The sequence below is a fragment of the Scleropages formosus genome, chromosome 19 (assembly GCF_900964775.1).
Source record: "Scleropages formosus chromosome 19, fSclFor1.1, whole genome shotgun sequence".
NCBI lineage: Eukaryota > Metazoa > Chordata > Actinopteri > Osteoglossiformes > Osteoglossidae > Scleropages > Scleropages formosus.
The window spans coordinates 15610653-15629942 of NC_041824.1; the positions used below are offsets into that span (position 1 = coordinate 15610653).

At 42.7% G+C, this 19290-nt stretch overlaps 1 protein-coding gene across 1 annotated transcript; it reads left to right on the top strand.

Annotated features, from left to right (window-relative positions):
- The first annotated feature begins 8513 nt into the window (after positions 1–8513).
- LOC108939120 (trypsin-like) lies at positions 8514–17823 on the top strand. The gene is made up of 5 exons (XM_018760254.1): positions 8514–8568; positions 11112–11271; positions 12232–12373; positions 14093–14359; positions 17608–17823. The coding sequence occupies exons 1-5, from the start codon at positions 8514–8516 to the stop codon at positions 17821–17823; spliced, it is 840 nt and encodes a 279-aa protein (XP_018615770.1).
- The last annotated feature ends 1467 nt before the right edge of the window (positions 17824–19290 follow it).

A 19290-nucleotide genomic window follows, 5' to 3' on the forward strand; every position in this document is an offset into this window, starting at 1 on the left:
GTTGGTGTAGTTTCGATTTCAATTAGGAAGTCAGCTGATAGGCAGTAGCCCAGTTTAAATAGCAGCTAGTGACCCATAGCGGCAGTGGTTGCGACAGCCTCTTAGTGCTAAGACTCGGGGTGCAAAGACAAGGGAGTCTACCTGTGGGAGTCCACTGAGGAAGGCCACCGGTACAGTTGTCCTCAAAGGAACATGCGTCCAACATGTCGGCCATCAAAGTCTTCTACAGTAAGCGAGCCGTGCGATTTCGCCACCGCCGGAGACCTGGGCGCTCTCGCTGCTACAACAATCTGGTTTATCCTCACATGTCAAACCTTCCATCTTGCTTTACTTTCTCTATGGGACTCTGGAACTGCCAGTCTGCTGTGAGAAAAGCTGACTTCATACCAAACTATGCCTCCCATCTCTCACTGGACCTCCCGGCCCTAACTGAAACCTGGATCACCCCAGACAACTCAGCCACACCTGCAGCACTCTCTACTAACTACTCCTTCCCTCACATCCCTCGTCCCTCCGGCAGAGGTGGAGGCACAGGTCTGCTCATCTCTCCCCAGTGGGAATATTCTGTTCTCTCTATTCACCTGCATGATCTATCCTCCTTTGGAATGCACACTGTCTCTATCACTGCCCCAATCACTCTTATTGCGATTGTCCTCTATCGCTCTCCTGGCCCTCTTGGCTGCTTCCTGGATGACCTTGGCATCTTGTTGAGCTCTCTGCCAGGGGACAACTCTCCGCTGATTCTCCTGGATGACTTCAACCTGCATGCTAATGACATTCATGCAAGCGGCCTTCTGTCGCTCCTACAGTCCTTTGATCTATCCCTGTCCCAATCCCCTGCTACTCACAAAGCGGGCAACTGTTTCGATCTTGTATTTTCCCGCAACTGTGGCTGTCCTGTTCTCTCTGTCACGCCGCTGCATGTCTCTGACCACTTCTTTTTTTTCCAACCTTCCCTCACCACTAACTCTTCGTCTCTTCCTGCACCCCTTGTCACCTTTTGCCGCAACTTAAAATCTCTCTCACCTTCCTGCTTTGCCTCTGCTACTCTGGCCGCTCTCCCTTCTGCTCCACAATTCTCAGATCTATCTACAGATGATGCCACTAACACTTTCCTCTCTGCCCTGTCTTAGACCCTTGACTTTCTCTGCCCTCTGTCTTCTAGACCAGCACACACCATTGCTACCCCATGGCTGTCTGATACGTTACGTGCTAACAGGTCCAAACTACGGGTGGCAGAGTGAAGATGGCGTAAATCCAAAACTCCATCGGACCTGGATGCTTACCAGTCGCTCTTAGCTGCTTTTTGGTTCACTGTCTCTTCAGCTAAAACCTCCTTCTTCCACAACAAAATATAGCCTGCATCCAAAAAGCCACACAGTCTTTTTGCCACCTTCTCATCCCTTCTGTGTCCCCCGCCACCTCCTCTTTCCTCTTCTCTCACTGCTGAAGACTTTGCTTTGTTTTTCAGAGACAAAGTCAAAGCGATCACTGATAAATTCTCACAATCAACCTGCCCGGTTCACACTGGACCTCCCTGCAAAGCTATCCTCTTCAAGCCGCTCTCCGAATCTGAAGTCTCTGACCTCCTGATATCGCGCAGAGCCACCACCTGCTCGCTTGATCCGGTCCCATCATCACTCCTTAAGAACATTTCCCCGCAACTCTCCTCCTTCATCTCTTCTATCATCAACTCCTCATTCTCCACTGGCTGTTTCCCAGCTGCCTTCAAAACTGCTCTAATTTCACCTCTGTTAAAAAAAATCCTCCCTGGACCCCAATCTGGTTGAAAATTACAGACTGGTCTCTCTCCTCTCCTTCCTGCCCAAAACCCCTGAGCGGGCAGCATGTGATCAACTGTCCGATTTCCTCACCCAGATCCATCTCCTTGATGGTTATCAGTCTGGTTTCAAAGTTGGTCACTCCACTGAGACTGCCCTTCTGGCGGTATCTGATGCTCTCCAAGCTGCTAGAGCTGCCTCCCTCTCCTCGTCCTCATCCTCCTCAATCTGTCTGCAGCATTCGACACTGTCAATCACCGGATTCTAGTCTCCTCTCTTAACCAGCTTGGGATCAAAGGTGAGGCACTCAGATGGTTTGAGTCCTACCTCTCTGACAGATCCTATCAAGTGGTCTGGCAGAGCTCTCATTCTTCTCCTCTGCCTCTCTCAACCGGTGTTCCACAGGGCTCGGTATTGGGTCCTCTTCTTTTCTCCATCTACACCTCCTCCCTTGGTCCGGTCATAGGCTCCCATGGATTCAAATACCACTGCTATGCTGATGATACCCAGCTTTCCTCTCCTTTCCACCTGGTGCATCACACATCTCCGCACGCATTGCTGCCTGCCTGTAGGACATCTCTTCATGGATGTATGATCACCACCTCAAACTCAACCTTTCCAAAACAGAAATTCTTTACCTCCCAGCTGGCCTGTCCTCCTGTCACGACCTCTTGATCAAACTGGACAACTCACTCATTTCGCCTAGCTCCTTTGCTAAGAGTCTGGGAGTTACGATTGATGTGAGTCTGTCATTCTCTCAACATATCGAAGCCACAACCCGGTCCTGCAGATACATCCTGCATAATATTCGTAGTATCCGTCCCTACCTCACTACTGACTCCGCCCAACTACTTGTCCAGGCCATGGTGACTTCCCGTCTGGACTACTGCAATTCTCTTCCGTGTGGCCTTCCTGCTAATGCCATCAAATCTCTGCAGCTTCTACAGAATGCTGCTGCACGAGTTGTGTTTGATTTGCCAAAGCGCTCCAATGTATCTCCTCTACTCATGTCTCTGCACTGGCTTCCTATAGCTGCCTGTATAAAATTCAAAACCCTGGTTACTGTGTACAAATGAATCAATAGAACTGCTCCTAGCTATTTACAGGACTTGATCAACCGGTACACCCCAGCCAGGTCCCTTCGCTCATCTACTTCTGCTCACTTGGTGGTCCTGCGCACGAAAGGCAAAGCTCGGAGGTTCTCGGTTCTGGGTCCGTTGTGGTGGAATGACCTTCCCCTGTCACTCAGAACTGCAGAAACTCTATCTGTTTTCAAGAAAGGTCTGAAAACCCACCTTTTCCAGATCCACTTTGCCCAAGATCTCTTCAGATCGTCTATGGTGTAACTGTTCACACATCATCACCCCAGAAGCATCCCCAGATAGAACTTTTATTCAGCCATTACTCTGGTATTGTACAGCTCATTTGTGTATCTTATAATATTTAATAAAAAAATCATTTAAAAAAATTGGTGTCGGAATTTGTCTGTGTTTTATGCACCTGCTTGAGCGATGAACCTCGGTGTAGCAAGTGGTAGGGAACAAACTAGGTTTGCTTGAGACTTTCATGTCTGCATCTATGTCTCCTTCTCTCAATGTAATGCATAAATTGTACTTTTGCTAAGATGTACGTCGCTTTGGACAAAAGCGTCTGCTAAATGAATAAATGTAAATGTAAATGTAGTCTTTAAGCTACATTAGAAGAAGAGTGCATTCAAAATCGTTGGAATGGACATCTACCTTCTCTGATATCTTGATGGCAGCAAACAGAGAGCAGAGGATGACGTTGAAATCCTACTCAAAATGGAGAACAAAAAATAGAACTACAGTTAAATCTGAAGACAAAAATAATGCAAATTGGAGCAGCAATCTTTAATGTTGATGGTAAAGAAATAGAAGTTGCTGACAATTTCTGCCTTTTGGGTTCATTATTCAACAATAGCCAAGACAGAGTACTTGGACGAGCTGCAAGGAAAGATTTGGGAAAACTCCTAAAATCTGCAGATATATCCACAAGAATGAAGATTTAAGCCCTTCAAGCAATTCTATGTACTCTAACGTAACATGGATGCCAATGCTGGTCTTTGAAAAAACAGGACAGGAAAAACAGACTCCTGCGAAGTGCAGTGCTAGAGGAGACTTTTAATAACACCATGGAAATGACAGTCAGGGTGATGATGGTACTGCTGGATATTGGTTCAAATCTAACTGGAAATATAACTAGAAGCACAAATGATGAAACTGAGGTTATTAGACTTTGGAAACATCATGTGCAGTTTGGGTTCTCTTGGAAAGACTGTACTGCTCAGAAAAGTTAGAGGGGAAAAAGAAAAAGAGGATGATCAGCAATCATGTGGATCACAGTGAAAATGGACCAACCCAATTCAGCATATAGACAAAAGTAAGGGACAGAAGTTCCTGGAAACACTCCATTTATGTGGTGGCTCAATGTTGACTCAACACTTAAAAGCATGACAGTTTTTCAAAACTGCTTCATTAGAAAGGGTTATGAAGTGATAAAAATCATCAAAGTAAAAAAAGCGAAAATGTCAGATGTACTGTTTATGATTTCTTTGCTAAACACTTTTATAGAAATGAGCACTAATAGGAGACAGAATCTGAAAATTGCATTATCATCTTGAAAATGGTCAGAATGGTCTCATTAGCTAAGACCTATTTTGCTATGAGGTGTATGGAACCCTGCATTCACCTGTTTAATGTTCTTACTTTAGTGCCAGAATGTGCAATGTTGCATGATGATTTTTCACTCCTTGTACTGTTTAACGAAATGAATTATAATTGCTGGACAGTGTAACCTGTGTGATAATAAATTCTTTTTAAAAATCTTTTCATGGTTTGGCTGTCAGTATGGAAATTCTGCGGCACAGCAATAATGTTAAAATTTTAAGAGGCTGTAACACAGTAATATAATTTAGTTTAAATGTACGGGAATATATACCACAGGAAGCTATACATTTTACTGTGGGGTAGTAACCAATATCCTGGCCAAGGCTCTTGTTTTTCAGTCTGAAGGACCCTGATCTGAATGCTGCACCTGCTATAATGCCCTTGAACAGGGTACTTATCCTGCACTGATACAGTGAGTTCTGTGCTGTATAAATAGGGCAAAAATCAGTTTTAAGGCAAGGTGTCTTGGACAAGGGGGTGCAGTGGCGCAGTGGGTTGGACCACAGTCCTGCTCTCCAGTGGGTCTGGGGTTCGAATCCCGCTTGGGGTGCCTTGCGGCGGACTGGCGTCCCGTCCTGGGTGTGTCCCCTTCCCCCTCCGGCCTTACGCCCTGTGTTGCCGGGTAGGCTCCGGTTCCCCGTGACCCCGTATGGGACAAGCGGTTCTGAAAATGTGTGTGTGTGTGTGTGTGTGTGTGTCTTGGACAAGGTGGTGTACTGAGAAGCACTGTTGTCTCGAAGTGCCTAGACAGTGTGAGGTTGTGAATTTGATCCCTATTTGCTCTGTGTAAATTTTGCATGTTCCCCCTATGTTCACAAAAGTTTCCTCTTTCTTCCCTGGTTTCCTCCCACAGTCTAAAGACGTGTTTCAAGTGATTTGTGACTCTACCTTGCCTGTTGTGTGTGTGTCTGTGTGTGTGTGTGAGAGAGAGATTGTGTGTGTGTGTGTGTGTGTGTAGCACTGGTCTCTGACTGTAGATAGTGTTTTGCTGTATAAATGGGTAAATAACTGTAATACCTTAATGCAGTAAATCACTTTGGACTAAAACATCAGCTAAATGAACAAATGTAGTACCCATGATACCCATGACTCTATGTCACTTTGGATGAAAAGGTGTCAGTTACAATAAATACTATGTAGTGTTCATTGTGAGTCACTCTGAAGAAAAGCATCTGCTCAATGAATAAATGTAAGTAGGGTTTAATGACAATACTAAGTAAAAAGAGCAGAGTTACAAGAACTATGAGACAAAAGCACTTCTCAGTTCAGTGACATCACAATGCTTTCATGTGAAGTGTAGATCCCATGTACTCTTGCACGTACCTGTAACACTATGGTTCAAGAAGATGTCCATAATATAGTTTTTACATGTAAATGTTATAGCAGTTTGTGTGTACAGGGGCAACACTGACAGGGGTTCGAGGGGTAAATTTTGCTTGGGTAAAAACAGTGAGCAGTAATATGATTATGGTGAAAGGTGAGTCTTGCTTGATTTGTGAGGCCCCTAAAAACAGGACACGTTTGCCCATTTGCTTCTTCAAGTCCCAGAGAGATACTTTACTTAACTCCTTCAAAATGTCGGTTTACTTACATTTATTCATAAAGCAGATGCTGTTCTCCACATCGATGTATAATTCAAAGGAAACAAGTGCATTTCACCTACAGACAGAGAGATGTAGATATGATTCTCAAAGTACAGTCAGTCTGAAATAAGCTGGGAAGACAAATCCTCTAAATGGCTCCAGACAATAGCAGAATTACAATTACTGTTGATTATGTAAGTGTCTCTCCCCAGTCCATATCACCATGGCGACCGTTCTCAGACCTTGCATTTCACTGGGAGTTCATCCAAATTAGTTTTGACTGAGCTTCATGCATTATGTCATTCTCCATTCTGAAGTTAAGTTTACTGTTTGACAGCCAGTTCAAGGTCCCGAGCAGTTAGCCAGTTCTGTTGATTTTCATTGCAACTTGAGGTGACAGTCTGTATCACATCTTTAAAGCACATAATGGTTCAATGTGGATCAGTACCGTAACATACTTCGATAAGTATGCATACAGTTCTTGTGATGTTTAATCTGGAAAACTAGCCCTTCTTTAAAAGTTATTTCTGTAAAGTATTACATTTTTGTAGGAATAAAGTTATTTTCAGTGCATCAGAATTATAGATGATGGACTGGAGTCCCATCCATGGTGTACCACTTCAGCTTTGTGTCCAATGCTTCCACAATAGGCTCCAGATCACCACAACCCTGCTCAGGAAAGCGATTATTGGAATTGGATGGACTGTTATTAAATTACTAGATTAAACATATGTCTTTATCCAAAGAGACTTACAATGATTTATTCAAGGCTATCACAGCAGGAGCAGGATTCAAGCTATCAAACAGACTACAGGACAATGGCCCTACATATCTATCTGTCTATTGCACATGATGCCTTGATGTTGACCTGTTTTATAGGTGTAAATGTATCAGAAGAAGCAGGGGTGCAGTGGTCTGGTGACGCAGCAGGTTTGGTTGGGTTTTGCTGTGTGATGGGTCTGGAGTTCAAGCCCTGCTTGGGGAGCCTTGCAGCAGACTGGCATCCTATGCGGGGTGTCTCCCCTCCCCTTCAGCATTGTGCTCTGCGTTGCCAGGTTAGGCTCCGGTTCGCCGCCGCCATCCAGCTCGGGAGAAGCGATTTCAGACAGCGTGCGTTTGCCAGAAGAAGGGGCGTTGGTGTGTCTGAGACAAAGGTGCAGTAGGGAGCACATTATTTATTTTTCCCATCTAAATTAATGGTAATTTGTTTTATGAAAATTCACTTTATTAGCAGATATTCAGGAACAAGGAACATAGTCATTATCCAAGGAAGCCTGCATACAGTTCCTCAGTGTCTTAGTCCAGCAGTTGAGTTTACCACTTTCTCTGTTAATTAAACATGAAGCATGAAACAACACCTTGTGTAGCAAGAAAGTGTGTTATTACTGAACGAGAAAGTAATCTGAAACTAACCAAAGGTCAGACCAGTGGCCATTTATAAATTGTGAGGAACAGTCAAAAGCGACTCCAAAAAGATCACCACCATGGGAACAGCACATATGAGGTCATTTATGGACCATTTCAAAGATGACTTCTAGAGTCCTCAGTGGGAAATCACCAAGTCACACCACAGTTTGAAATGACAGTGTCTTAACCATCATAAAATCTGATGTTCAGTAAGGTGAGCCTTCTGCATTTAGCAGGAGGGTAAAACTGACCAAACAACCTTCAAACTGTAAATGCTTGAATAGGGCTGATGAAGCAATTTGAAATTATTTACATATAAACAATGGCTGGGGTCACAACGCCATTTCATGCAGGCATAGTATAGTCAAGGTGAAAAGATACAAGTGAGTTAGCTGGAAAAACCTTTCACTCCGTGAAAAGTTGTGGTGGGTTAGGTTTGGGGAGATGAGAAAGTTCATATCGCAGCTATACAGGCACTTATGACCTCAGACTGGAGCCAGGGGCCTTAGGGGAAGTTTGCTGAGGTCCTTCCTGAGAAACTGAAAGAGAAGGGTAACAAGGGCACAATCATTCAAGAGTCCTTGAAGAATGGACATGAAATTCACTTTGCTTTCACTTATCAGTAGTTAATGCATCAATGTGGAATTTATCGTTCAGTAATTCTGCCCTCTTTCCCAACATCTGAAGACTGGCATAAATGTAGTCTTCTGTTATTTAATCCTTTGGGAATACTGATACCCAAGAGGTTCTTGGAAAAAGAACTAATTAGGAATAAGAATTTTTGAAAATAATTCAATATCTCGCAATTATATGAAAATGCAGAAAATGTACGGTGCTATGGATGGGACACATCAGGGAAACAAGTTTAAATTGTGAAGGCTTACCCTGTGAATCCTATATTGTTGCAGAGCAGGATGGTGGCCATGGAGATGGAAATAAGAACTAAGAAACCCGAGAAACGCTGCTGATGAGATCTTTCTCCTTTGGGAAGAATGAGGAAGCACTGGCCGAGTTGCCCTGAGTGTCAGTCTCCTGTCACTCGCCGTTGTCTCACCATGAACCTTTTGGTCCTTCTGCAGTGTGTGCTGGTGAAGTTTGCTGTTGTGAGCTGTAAGTATATTTTAGAGTGCTATGCCTATGAGCTATTGAGCTGTGTGTATCTGTGTGTGATATCGCATCTGAGAATTAGGAATTATGTAGTAGAATGGAGATACTATGAGTAGAATAGCAGTACAATTTAGTACAGTACAGTGCCATATAGTATAGTTTAGGATCATACAGTGTAGTGTAGTTTAGAACGATATTATAATATTCAGCAAAACTGGGCTTTCATTTAATATTAGTAATCATTTTAGAATGAGCATAATGTTTTTCAAGCCATTTATATTATTGTTTTGACTATTTACTTCCATTAATGCACCTAATGCTATTTTTTGTTTTGAGCAGATTACAGACAAACGTACATATTTTGAAAACGTTTGGACTTTTAGGCCCAGCTGTTTGTGATATTTGGGTACATGCTTGAATGGAGTGGTTCTGCTGTTTGTTTAGGTCAGCTCTATGAAACTGTGAGGGGCACAACGATGCCAGTTGGAGGAATGTGGGAGCTTTAAGGGGTACCTTGAAGGATAGTAGAGAAAGGAATGAGTTCCAGTGTTTCAACTGAGAGGTCAGCTTAAGCTTTAGGCCCAGACTCATGTTGTGGTACAGCTTTATCTCGAGTTCCATAAATAACTTTCTAATAGATATTCAATAATTCATTGGCTATAATTCACACTTGGGTGTACATGACCCTATCTTGAGTTTAACACTATTGTGAAACACGCTGGAACAACGAACACACAGAAGTTTAACATTTGTTTCTGGGTCACATTATTTCAGGCTGAATTATTTCAAATTGATAAAAACAAAGCTCATGTATTATGAAAAAAAACACATCCACGAGCATTGTGGAAATTCCTGTTTGTTTTTCTCTAATGAGTTCTTTCATGTTGCTCTGCAGAAACAGCCAAGAAGAGTTTAGAGAGCTCAGAGAGAAGAAAAGCAGCAAATTGCAAAGCTGAATGGTTCTGATTTTGTGATTCCTAAATTAGGGGAATTATCATTAGGGAAGTATGGTGATCCCAGGCAAAAATGTTTTTGGTCATTGGAGTTCCCCCTGCTTTAGTCCAAATTATACGCGTAAAGATTTTTATTGAAAAAGAAAAACAAAAAAGTTTCAGATGAACAGTTAAGGGGCTGGACTCTTTCATCCATTGTCCATTCTGTTTAATTCTGCAGTGTTGTTGAGCCCCATTTCAACATTTCATATGCTGTAAATCAGGAATATATGTCCAGTCAACCACAAAAATGGCCACACTATTATTTAAAAAAGCTAATAAATTTGTTGTTAGACTCTAATGACATTCAAGGTCAAATATTCACACAAAGCCTGAATGTAAGAGAAAATAGATATTTTTTGTTGAATTAATTTCAAGAAGAGATTAGCGCCTGGGTTTTATTTTGGAGGGGTTCAGCTCTTTTATGCACCATCTTGTAATGCAATGAAGCAGATTACATACAGTACCTAATAAAATGTGAGAGCTACAAAAAAATATAATAGACACTTAACTGAGAAGCTTCTGGTTGCAGTGAGTCATCTGCATTGTCAACATTTAGCTTTGCACCAAGCCCTCAGATGGCAACACTATCAAACATACCCTTCTTAAGGTGAAAAATAAAAGTTTTTTGAACACTGTGCATAATCATCTTACAACAATGCACATTCATAAAATAATCCAAAAAGTTACTTATTACATAGTAATTTGGTTCACTTAAACCAATCTGGACTCACATTTGTACACTTGTGGTCATTTCATCTTGTTGTTGTTGCTGTTGTTGTTGTTTTCATCTTCTTGTAATCTTGTGATGTGAGTTTTTCATCAGATGAACTGCTGCACCTAATAGCAGCTGCATTTGTTTATTTGTAGATGCAATGGACCAGCTGTGTTTACACACACATTGAGGTGAATCTGCTCAATAGGCATAAGTTTGTAAATGTTGCCAAAAGTCAGGATTGTTCTTTAACCCAACTTCTAGAAAAGTGTTTACAAAATGTAGTCCACTAAGCGGATTATTCCAAGGTTTGGGTCCTTAAGGGAACACCAATGGTCCATTACAAGTCACATTTTTGCTGGTGCTCTGCTGAAATTGTAGTAGGGGATCCAAACAGGATAATAAAAGAAATCCTCATCCATTTGGAAAGTATATCTTTTTGCTTACACTCAGAAAGCCTGGAGGGTGTGGTGGTGCAGTGTGTTTGGCTGGGGCCTGCTGGGTGGTGGGTTGGGGTTTGAGTCCTGTTTAGGGTACCTTGTGGCAGACTGGCATCCCATCTGGGGTGTATCCCCTCCCCTTACAGTGTTGAGCCCTGTGTTGCTGGGTTTGCAGTGGCCTTGCTTGTGTCAACGGGTTGTAGACATTCTGTTTTCGCAAAGCCTATGAAAGTTATTATATAGCTTCATGGTCTCCTTCAAATGTATTTCATACATTTTCAAGCAATAAGTAGAGACTTTTGCATCAATAAAGATGTGATGTTCACTGAGAAGCATTGTCATTTTTCTTGTCAGCTTGCTGTAGCAGGTCATTTTATTTTATTTTATTCTTCTCTTTAGGTCAAGGTTTCATTGAAGGCCGCATAGTGGGAGGAAACGTCCCTGCACCCCACTTCATCAAATACATTGTGTCTCTACAGAGTATTAAAGGGCAGCACTTCTGTGGGGGATCTCTGATCAATAAGTACTGGGTGCTCACAGCGGCACACTGCAACATTGGGTGAGTTCAGCTGAGACGGCTATCATCCATGTGCGTCTCTAAGGGCAGCTAAAGGCCTGCTGCACTTTTGAATAACGAAACATATACTGACAGGACTATATTTTGCAATATTTTTTGTCTGCCTTGGGAAGGCCTATAATTTAAAATGTTTGTCCAGTTTTATAGGTGCATAATAAAGGAAGGAGTTCAGCTTTTACTAACACGTGCATGTGCTCCTGAGACTTGGACCAGTAACAAAATAGTGGGCACATTAACCATGTATAAAACTGCTAGATGAGCTTCGGTTAGGGTGACTCATCTTTTCAACCCACAAGATGAAGCCAGATCTTCAGAGCCAGGATCAGAAAACAATGCTTGAATTCACTGAAACAAAGCACATCAGCTTATGCCATTATCTATAACACTGATGTTAGACTTTTGTACCTGAACTGAAGGTGTTTGTTTTGCAAGTTTGCCAGCTCTGTAGTTAGTTTTCCAGCTTCTCTTTTCATGGGAATCTGCTTCTTGGGATGTCTGAACAAAGGGACAGTAATGAAGGGGCCTAAAAGAGACTCGAATACTAGAAATACTAACAAATCATTTCTGCAGTCTATTGCACTACTGTCCTTTGACATAACAGAAAGGGGAGCATCAGAAAAATAGAAGGAACTCTCCATCTCATTTAGCAGATCATTTTAGGCCCGATTTGAGAATGTAAAGTCAACAGCAGGTTTGAAGCAACTGCCAAGTTTTTTTCTCTGCGGTGCAATGAACACATTTAAACTCTTCTTCCTCGACCAAATCTAAAGAAAACATACTTGGCAGTGTGATGTACATCTATATTGCACAATAAAATACTCTATACGCATAAGGTCAGACAGTATTTTAATTTCAGTGAGCACTTTACCCAAGAGAAATGCTCAATCTGGTATTAAGTATATTTGTTATTCTCCTGTGGATGATGCTAACTTATACCAACAGGCTCAACCAGATGATCATTGTAGCAGGAGATTACTCCTTGGGGGTCTATGAAGGCACTGAGCAGTTCTTCACCCCTGAGCTCCTGATTACCCATCCGCAGTACAATAAGAGCAACAACAACGCCGACATCATGCTCATACGGGTGAGTAAAGAACTGTCATTCAGCAAAAACAAACAGGAGCTTAAATCAGTAATGAATCATATATAGCCAGTGAACGAGTACTGTGGCATGTGGTGTCAGGCTGCATGTGCTCTTAGTGTTGGTGTAGCTTATTTGCATTTCAGTTCAGTTTATGGACACATTTTGACTGAGGATTCCTGGCGCGTCTGCAAATCACTCAAAAACATGATGCTGCAGTCCACTGTAACGCTTGAAGGATCATGGTACAATACTATGGTCCACTGTAACACTTAAAGGATCATGTTATGATACTATAGACCACTGTAACACTTAAAGCATCATAGTACTTGAGCAATACTTCACTGTGTTTTAGGCTCAGTGATGAATTGCAGGTTACGTGTTGTTTTTGGTTTATATCTTAGATTTAAGACAGCATGGTGATCCAGCGGATAGCTGTTTAGGCATAGGCTTGAATCTACCTTGCAGTTTACATGTTCTTCCTGTGTCTGCATGAGTTTCCCCCAGATGTTCTAGTTTCCTCACACTGTCTAAGGACATGCAGTTCAGTTGGACTGGTGATCTTAAATTGCCCTTAGTGTGTGAATGCCTGAGTGTGTACCTGCCTTGAGACGGACTGGCATCCCATCCAGGATTTAACACCCCTTACATCCAGTGATTCCAGGATAGGCTCTGGATTACTGCAAACAGGAAAACCAGTTAATGAAAATGGATTGAAGGATCTTGTATTTATTTGGAAATAAATACATCTTGATACATCTTTTAATGTGATAATTAGGATCAGGTAAAAGTTTTCTAGTGCATTCACCTGTGATACTGTAGTCAGGCATTCTGTGATTCTGTCTTTCTACGTGCAGTCTATGTTTTATGTGGAACTTCAATACGTATAGATTCTTTTAAAGTAGATGAGTGGAGACCATTAGCCACATGAGTAATTTATAAATGAGTCTCTGAAATACAGAAGTAAGTAACTTAATTATTAAAAGGACGGCAGACAGACGCTTGATGATATAAGGGGAGCACTTCCTCCAAGCTTCGCTGCATAATAAAAGTTTGGAGTAGTTTGCCAACAACTTCTATTCTGTGCCATTTCCTCAAGTTGATTCCATGTGCAGCCGGGTGTTCTTCAGCCGACCCCTTAGGGGTTCCGTGTCAGTGCTCTCCTGGTGATGTGATGCATGTCCAGTGAAACCTCATTTTCTTCTCGTGATCTTTCCTTCTACAGGAAGCTGGCATGTTCTCTGCCACCAACTTAAACTGCTGATAGTATCGGGCCAGTAGAACTACAAGATTCTTCTTTAACAGATATTGATAAATGGTAGATATTAGATTATAAGATAATGATTTCTTTTCCTTCTATGGAACAGTAAGACATTCCATGAGAGGTGGTATGTGTTGTGGGCAGCTCTTAATGTTTGGCTTGTTTTGTGCATGTCTTCACTGCCGAAAGCATGTTCTTCGTTTTAATTTGAATTTATTTGTTTAGCTGACACTTCTCTCCAATGGAACTTAGAATGTTAAGAAAATTGCAATTATTTTACTCTTTTATACAGCTAGAGCATTTTTACTGGATAAGTACTTTGCTCAAGGGTACTTCAACAGGGGGTGGGATTTGAACCTGCAACCTCAGGATTGCTTCTAACCACTATTCCACCTGCTGCCCCTCATGATATTATGCGATCCTGACCTCAGTTGCCTCCCACTCTTCCCATCCCTGTCTAGCTGAACGTGCCGGTGTACATGAACAGCTTTGTGGCTGCTGCCCCCTTGCCACGCTCCGGGGCCTTGGTGTCTGAGGGGCGCATGTGCCGGACATCGGGGTGGGGCTTCACCAACCCTGGTGGGGGGCAGGTTCCCTCTGTTCTGCGCACGGTCCGCCTGCCTATTGTTTCCAGTGCCAGATGCAACAGCAGCACATCCTTTGACGGAAACATCACAGTCAACATGATCTGTGCTGGATACTCTGCGGGGGGCAAGGACGCCTGCAAGGTGGGAACGGAGTCATCAGCATGATTCAGCATGATTCAAAAAACAATGTAATGGGTGCAGTTCTTCCTCCTTTTCTCTTTTTTTGGAGGACAATCTGTTGACATCCCTTGAAGTGATTTAAAAAAGTTATATGTTGTATATATATTGCGTGTATGTATACACATATATAAATAACCTTGTATATATAAGGTTATACAGAGTAAATTATAATGTATACTTGCAATTGTTATGCACTGTGTGTACTCTTCATCTGTACTGTGAAATGAAGAATTATACAACATCCTTAAAATTCTATGCAGTCGATTACATTAAAAGAATGAATGCACACTTTGATTTATAATATTTCAGATTTATGTGGCAGATGACCTTGTGCAGAGCTGCATTATAAAGGAGGGTGGAAATGAAAGTGCTGGCAGGAAGAGTGTTGCCCAGATCAGAGCCAGCAGCACTTGGCCATCCAACTGTGGCCATTTGAACAAAAAAGTTGAAACAAGTTCACCAATCAAAAGTCTGAGGACACTTTCTGGAAACTGTTTTTTTCACATTTGGCGTGATACTAACCCTGACCCTAACCCCAACCCCTAACACTTACTTAACCCCTATCCTCTAACCCTGACCCTTTCCTAATCCATAAATCCTAACCCAAACCCCTAACTGACTAACACTGAGCCCAACCCAGACTTACCCTAACCGCTGACTCTTAAGCTGAACCTAACTATAACCCCTAATCGTACCATAACCCCAACCCTAACCCAACTGCTATGCTCAAGCAAACCCCTCATCCTAACCTAACTGTAAGCCCTAACCGCGACAAGTTTGAGCAGAAAGTGTGGTGACCTATCTTACTAACTTTTCTGCAGCATTTCCCAGGGATTGTGACAGGACATTTGTGGGCTGCTTTGCTTTCACTCTTCAGCCCGGTTACTCCCATACAGGTGTTGCGGAGGCTGACCAGGTGCACTCAAACTTTTGACTGGTACAGTACTATAAATGCTGGGCAAATTGCAGCCCAAATAACTGGGGCAAAGTTGTGGTGCTGATCCATATCTCTGTTTAAGTTAATCAACAGCACAACCGTGTCAGTGTACAAGAGCTCAATTTCACGCACCTGGACATGGTTTTTGGAACATGGTAACACTATAGGACTTGGTACTGGACCATTTTAGACTGCTGTTGTTTGATAGCAGAATTTCACTATGCTTTTCATTCCAAAGAGCATCTGTATTCAGTACTGGATTATTCCACGGTGGGAGTTTACAAAAAGGTTTTTTTGTGAACTTGATTCACCCACTCAAGAAATAAATGTACATGAGTAGAACCGCTCTGCTCAAAAGCCATGACTGAAGTTCCAATTAATTTCTCCCTCAAGCAGGAGTGCTCCTAGAAGCTGATGCAATCAGATTACTTTAAGGTACATTTATTTTTGCATATTATTCACAAAGCTGATGTTCTCTCTAAACGCAGTGTACTGTACAGGGTGATGGTGGAACCAAAATAATGACAAAAATCCCAAAGGAAATACTGACAGGATTCATGTGAATTCGTACTCTGTTTCTTTGCTGACATATCATCGGAAACAACTTACAAATTTTATCTATTCGAACAGCTGCTTATTTACTGAAGCTGTTCAGGATAACTTGGCTCTAAAGGAGTCGCAAGAGGGAGACTGAAACTCGCAACCCCCAGGTTAGAATACAGGTCTCTAAGTACTATGTGATCTTCCCTTTACTAATGCTTTTATAACCCCGGGATCCCAAAGTTTGCATTTTACATTCACATTTATTCATTTCACAGATGCTTTTCTTCAAAGCAGCATGCAACTCAGAAAACAATACAACAGTGCAGTACATCAACTGAAGGAGAGATCTGGATTCAGACGTGATTCTTGAATATAGTCAATTTGTCACATACCGCCGTATAAACCAGGATACCAGTACATATTACATGATAAACAGATCAATGGATAACATAGTACACAGTCATTGAGCACACAGGAGATCAGGGGAGAAGTGAGTGTGAAAGATGTGTTTTCAGACTCTACTTTTTGGGGCTTTTTGGGGCTTTTTGGGCCTTCTTGGGCGTCATGGTGGCACAGCGAGCAACACTGCTGTCTCACAGCACCTGGGTGGTATGAGAGGACATGGGCTCAATCCCCCCTCAGTCTGTGTGGAGTTTGCATGTTCTCCTGGTATCTGTGTGAGTTTTTTCCAGGTGCTCTGGTTTCCTCTCATAGTCCAAAGACATGCTGTTCAGGTTCCCCTGTAGTGTGTCAGTGACAGAGAGAGTGTGTTCCATTGATATATGGATGAGTGACCCCTTGGAAGTAGTTTATCCATCCATCCATCCATCCATCCATCCCGCTTGTCCTAATAGGGTTGCGGTGGTAGTGAATTTAGTAGTATCCTAAATAAGTAAAGGTAAAAGGGGGGGGGGGGGGTTGGACCGGGTCCTCCTCTGCAGTGGGTCTGGGGTTCGAGTCCCGCTTGGGGTGCCTTGTGATGGACTGGCGTCCCGTCCTTGGTATGTCCCCTCCCCCTCCGGCCTTACGCCCTGTGTTGCCTGGTAGGCTCCGGTTCCCCGCGACCCCGTATGGGACAAGCGGTTCAGAAAGTGTGTGTGTGTGTGTGTTTGTAAAAGAGGAGGATTTGGCAGCTCTGAGGGACTGAAAGGGGTCATTCCGCATTAGAGCCAGAACCAAGTACGTTTGTGTTTATGATTTTGGACACCTTGTGTGTGGTGCCACCAAGCAGACAGAGGTGGAGGAGTGTAGTGAGTGGTCAGGTTCTGTATGTATCAGGAAACGGATCCACAAATGGTTTCATAGGCCGTAACCAGAGTATTGAACTTCATATATTCAGCTACAGGAAGCAAGTGGAGAAAGACAAAGAAAGGAGAAGTTCCATCCATTCATACAGAAGTATTTTTATACTGGAGGATTTTATTTTTTGCTCCTTGCTAAAGGACTTGAACCAGGAACCTGAGACTTGAACCAGTAACCTTAAGTCTATGCCTTTAACCATTCCACTGCATATAGCTTGGTTAATAACAACACAGACTGATTTCTGCAGACATGTGGAGTGTAGAGTGTGTTCCCAGTCTAGCATAAATGAAGTGTTAAATGGATAAAAAAGTGGATAAATAAGTGATTTTGCTGCACGTGGTATGACATTGAAATCTGTGTGTGGTGTCACACAAAGGTCTGTGTGTTCATCTATGATGCTGAGGGCTATATCACATTATTGTTGTAGGGGGACTCCGGGGGCCCGCTGGTGTGTGATGGGCGTGTGTATGGCATCGTGTCCTGGGGAAACGGCTGTGGCAACTCCAGGTATCCCGGTGTCTATACTGCGGTCTCCAGGTTCCGCAGCTGGATTGACAAGACCATGATCAGCTTCTATGGCACGTATTGGATGACCATTGTTGTGCTCATGTCTCCTGTCTGCCCTATCTCCTGCGCCGTCTGACGCACTAACTCATGAGCCCGATTATCTAACATGTATAAGGTGACTTATGATTATTTAAAAGGTTTTCTTAAATGCCCCTTTTCACAACATGATTTTGTTTCCCCCGTAGGGTGTTTTGTGTAAGCTCCTGTGGCCATTCTGATGAGGTGCCATGAAGCCGACGGACAGCTTGTGATAACGAAGAGAAGTAGAGGACTTCCGATGGACGTTATGCGTTAAAGGTGCTGTTGCCAGGGGAGACGAAAATGCCAAGCAATCGCGCAAAAGGTTAGCTCTCTGAGTCAGACTCCTTTGCCATGAAGAGCGATTAAATAGATGCAGAAAATAATTTCCCCTCTGCAAGCCAACAGTCTGAGAAGGTGTGTTTCAGATGGATCCCAGCTGTGAGTGAGATTCAGCGAAGTCACTTGGTTCACACAGTACATAATAGGAAAAGGCCCTTTGCTGTGTTTAACCTGGGTTACTTATTTCTGTTTACACTGAAACGCTTTTAATAATTCTGTTTGACATACTATCCTATAATTCTTTCTTCCTTCTACTTCAATAAGAGGTTTCCAACCTCGCCACCCAGTTATGATGCATTTTATGGGGTGCGACTTTAGCTTTATGAGAATGGCAGAAACACTGTTTCACTTCACTCCATCGCTCTGTAACTGTACAAAACATGAGCCGCCGTGATTCCCGAAAGCTGTGGTTTAACGGTAATGTACCTCCGAGTACCAACCGAAACGCAATCGCGCCAGAGAAATCTCTTCGGGCCACCGTAAATTGGATAGGGACCGGAGTGACACAGCAGGATGAATAGTTTATGGCCTACCTTAGAAGGTAATAGGAAGTTCTCCAGTTTCACCCATCCCTGCCAAATCTTGGGAAAAAAGTATCGGTGCCGTGGGATCGACATGGTTTCGGTAAACCGCCACCTGCAAGAAGGGATTTCACAGGGATTCACTGTAATTTTTGTCATGCTTTCCTTTTGGTAGTGTATCAGAGTGTACTAGCTGTGTTAATTTAGGACACTGTGTACTGTGTTCTGGGATGTGCACCGCGGTGGACCTGGCTGGCTGCCCAGCTGCACAGGCAAAACTTGTATTACATGTATCAGACGGACTGCATTAAATTGTAGCCCAGGAGAGCGCTGTTGGTGTGATGGATTTCTTGTGGCCACAAAATAAAGTTTATATATCAAACAGTCCTAAAACTAAGGTTGTTGTTGCTTCACTTGTTTGTTAAAAAAAGACAGTATTTCTTCTCTTTGGGCTTATTATTACGATTTTTCTTATTATCATAATTATGATAATTGCTGCTGTGTTTGCTGTTGTAGCTGACCGTTTTGACACGCAAATTATTGTTAAATGTAAATATCTGAACATATAGTTATGTAAAGGCAGAAGATTTTCTTTTGGGGAATTTTGTTTCTGTACCCCCAGTCCCTCCAGGTAAGACAGCTGAGGGGTATTTTTTTTGTAC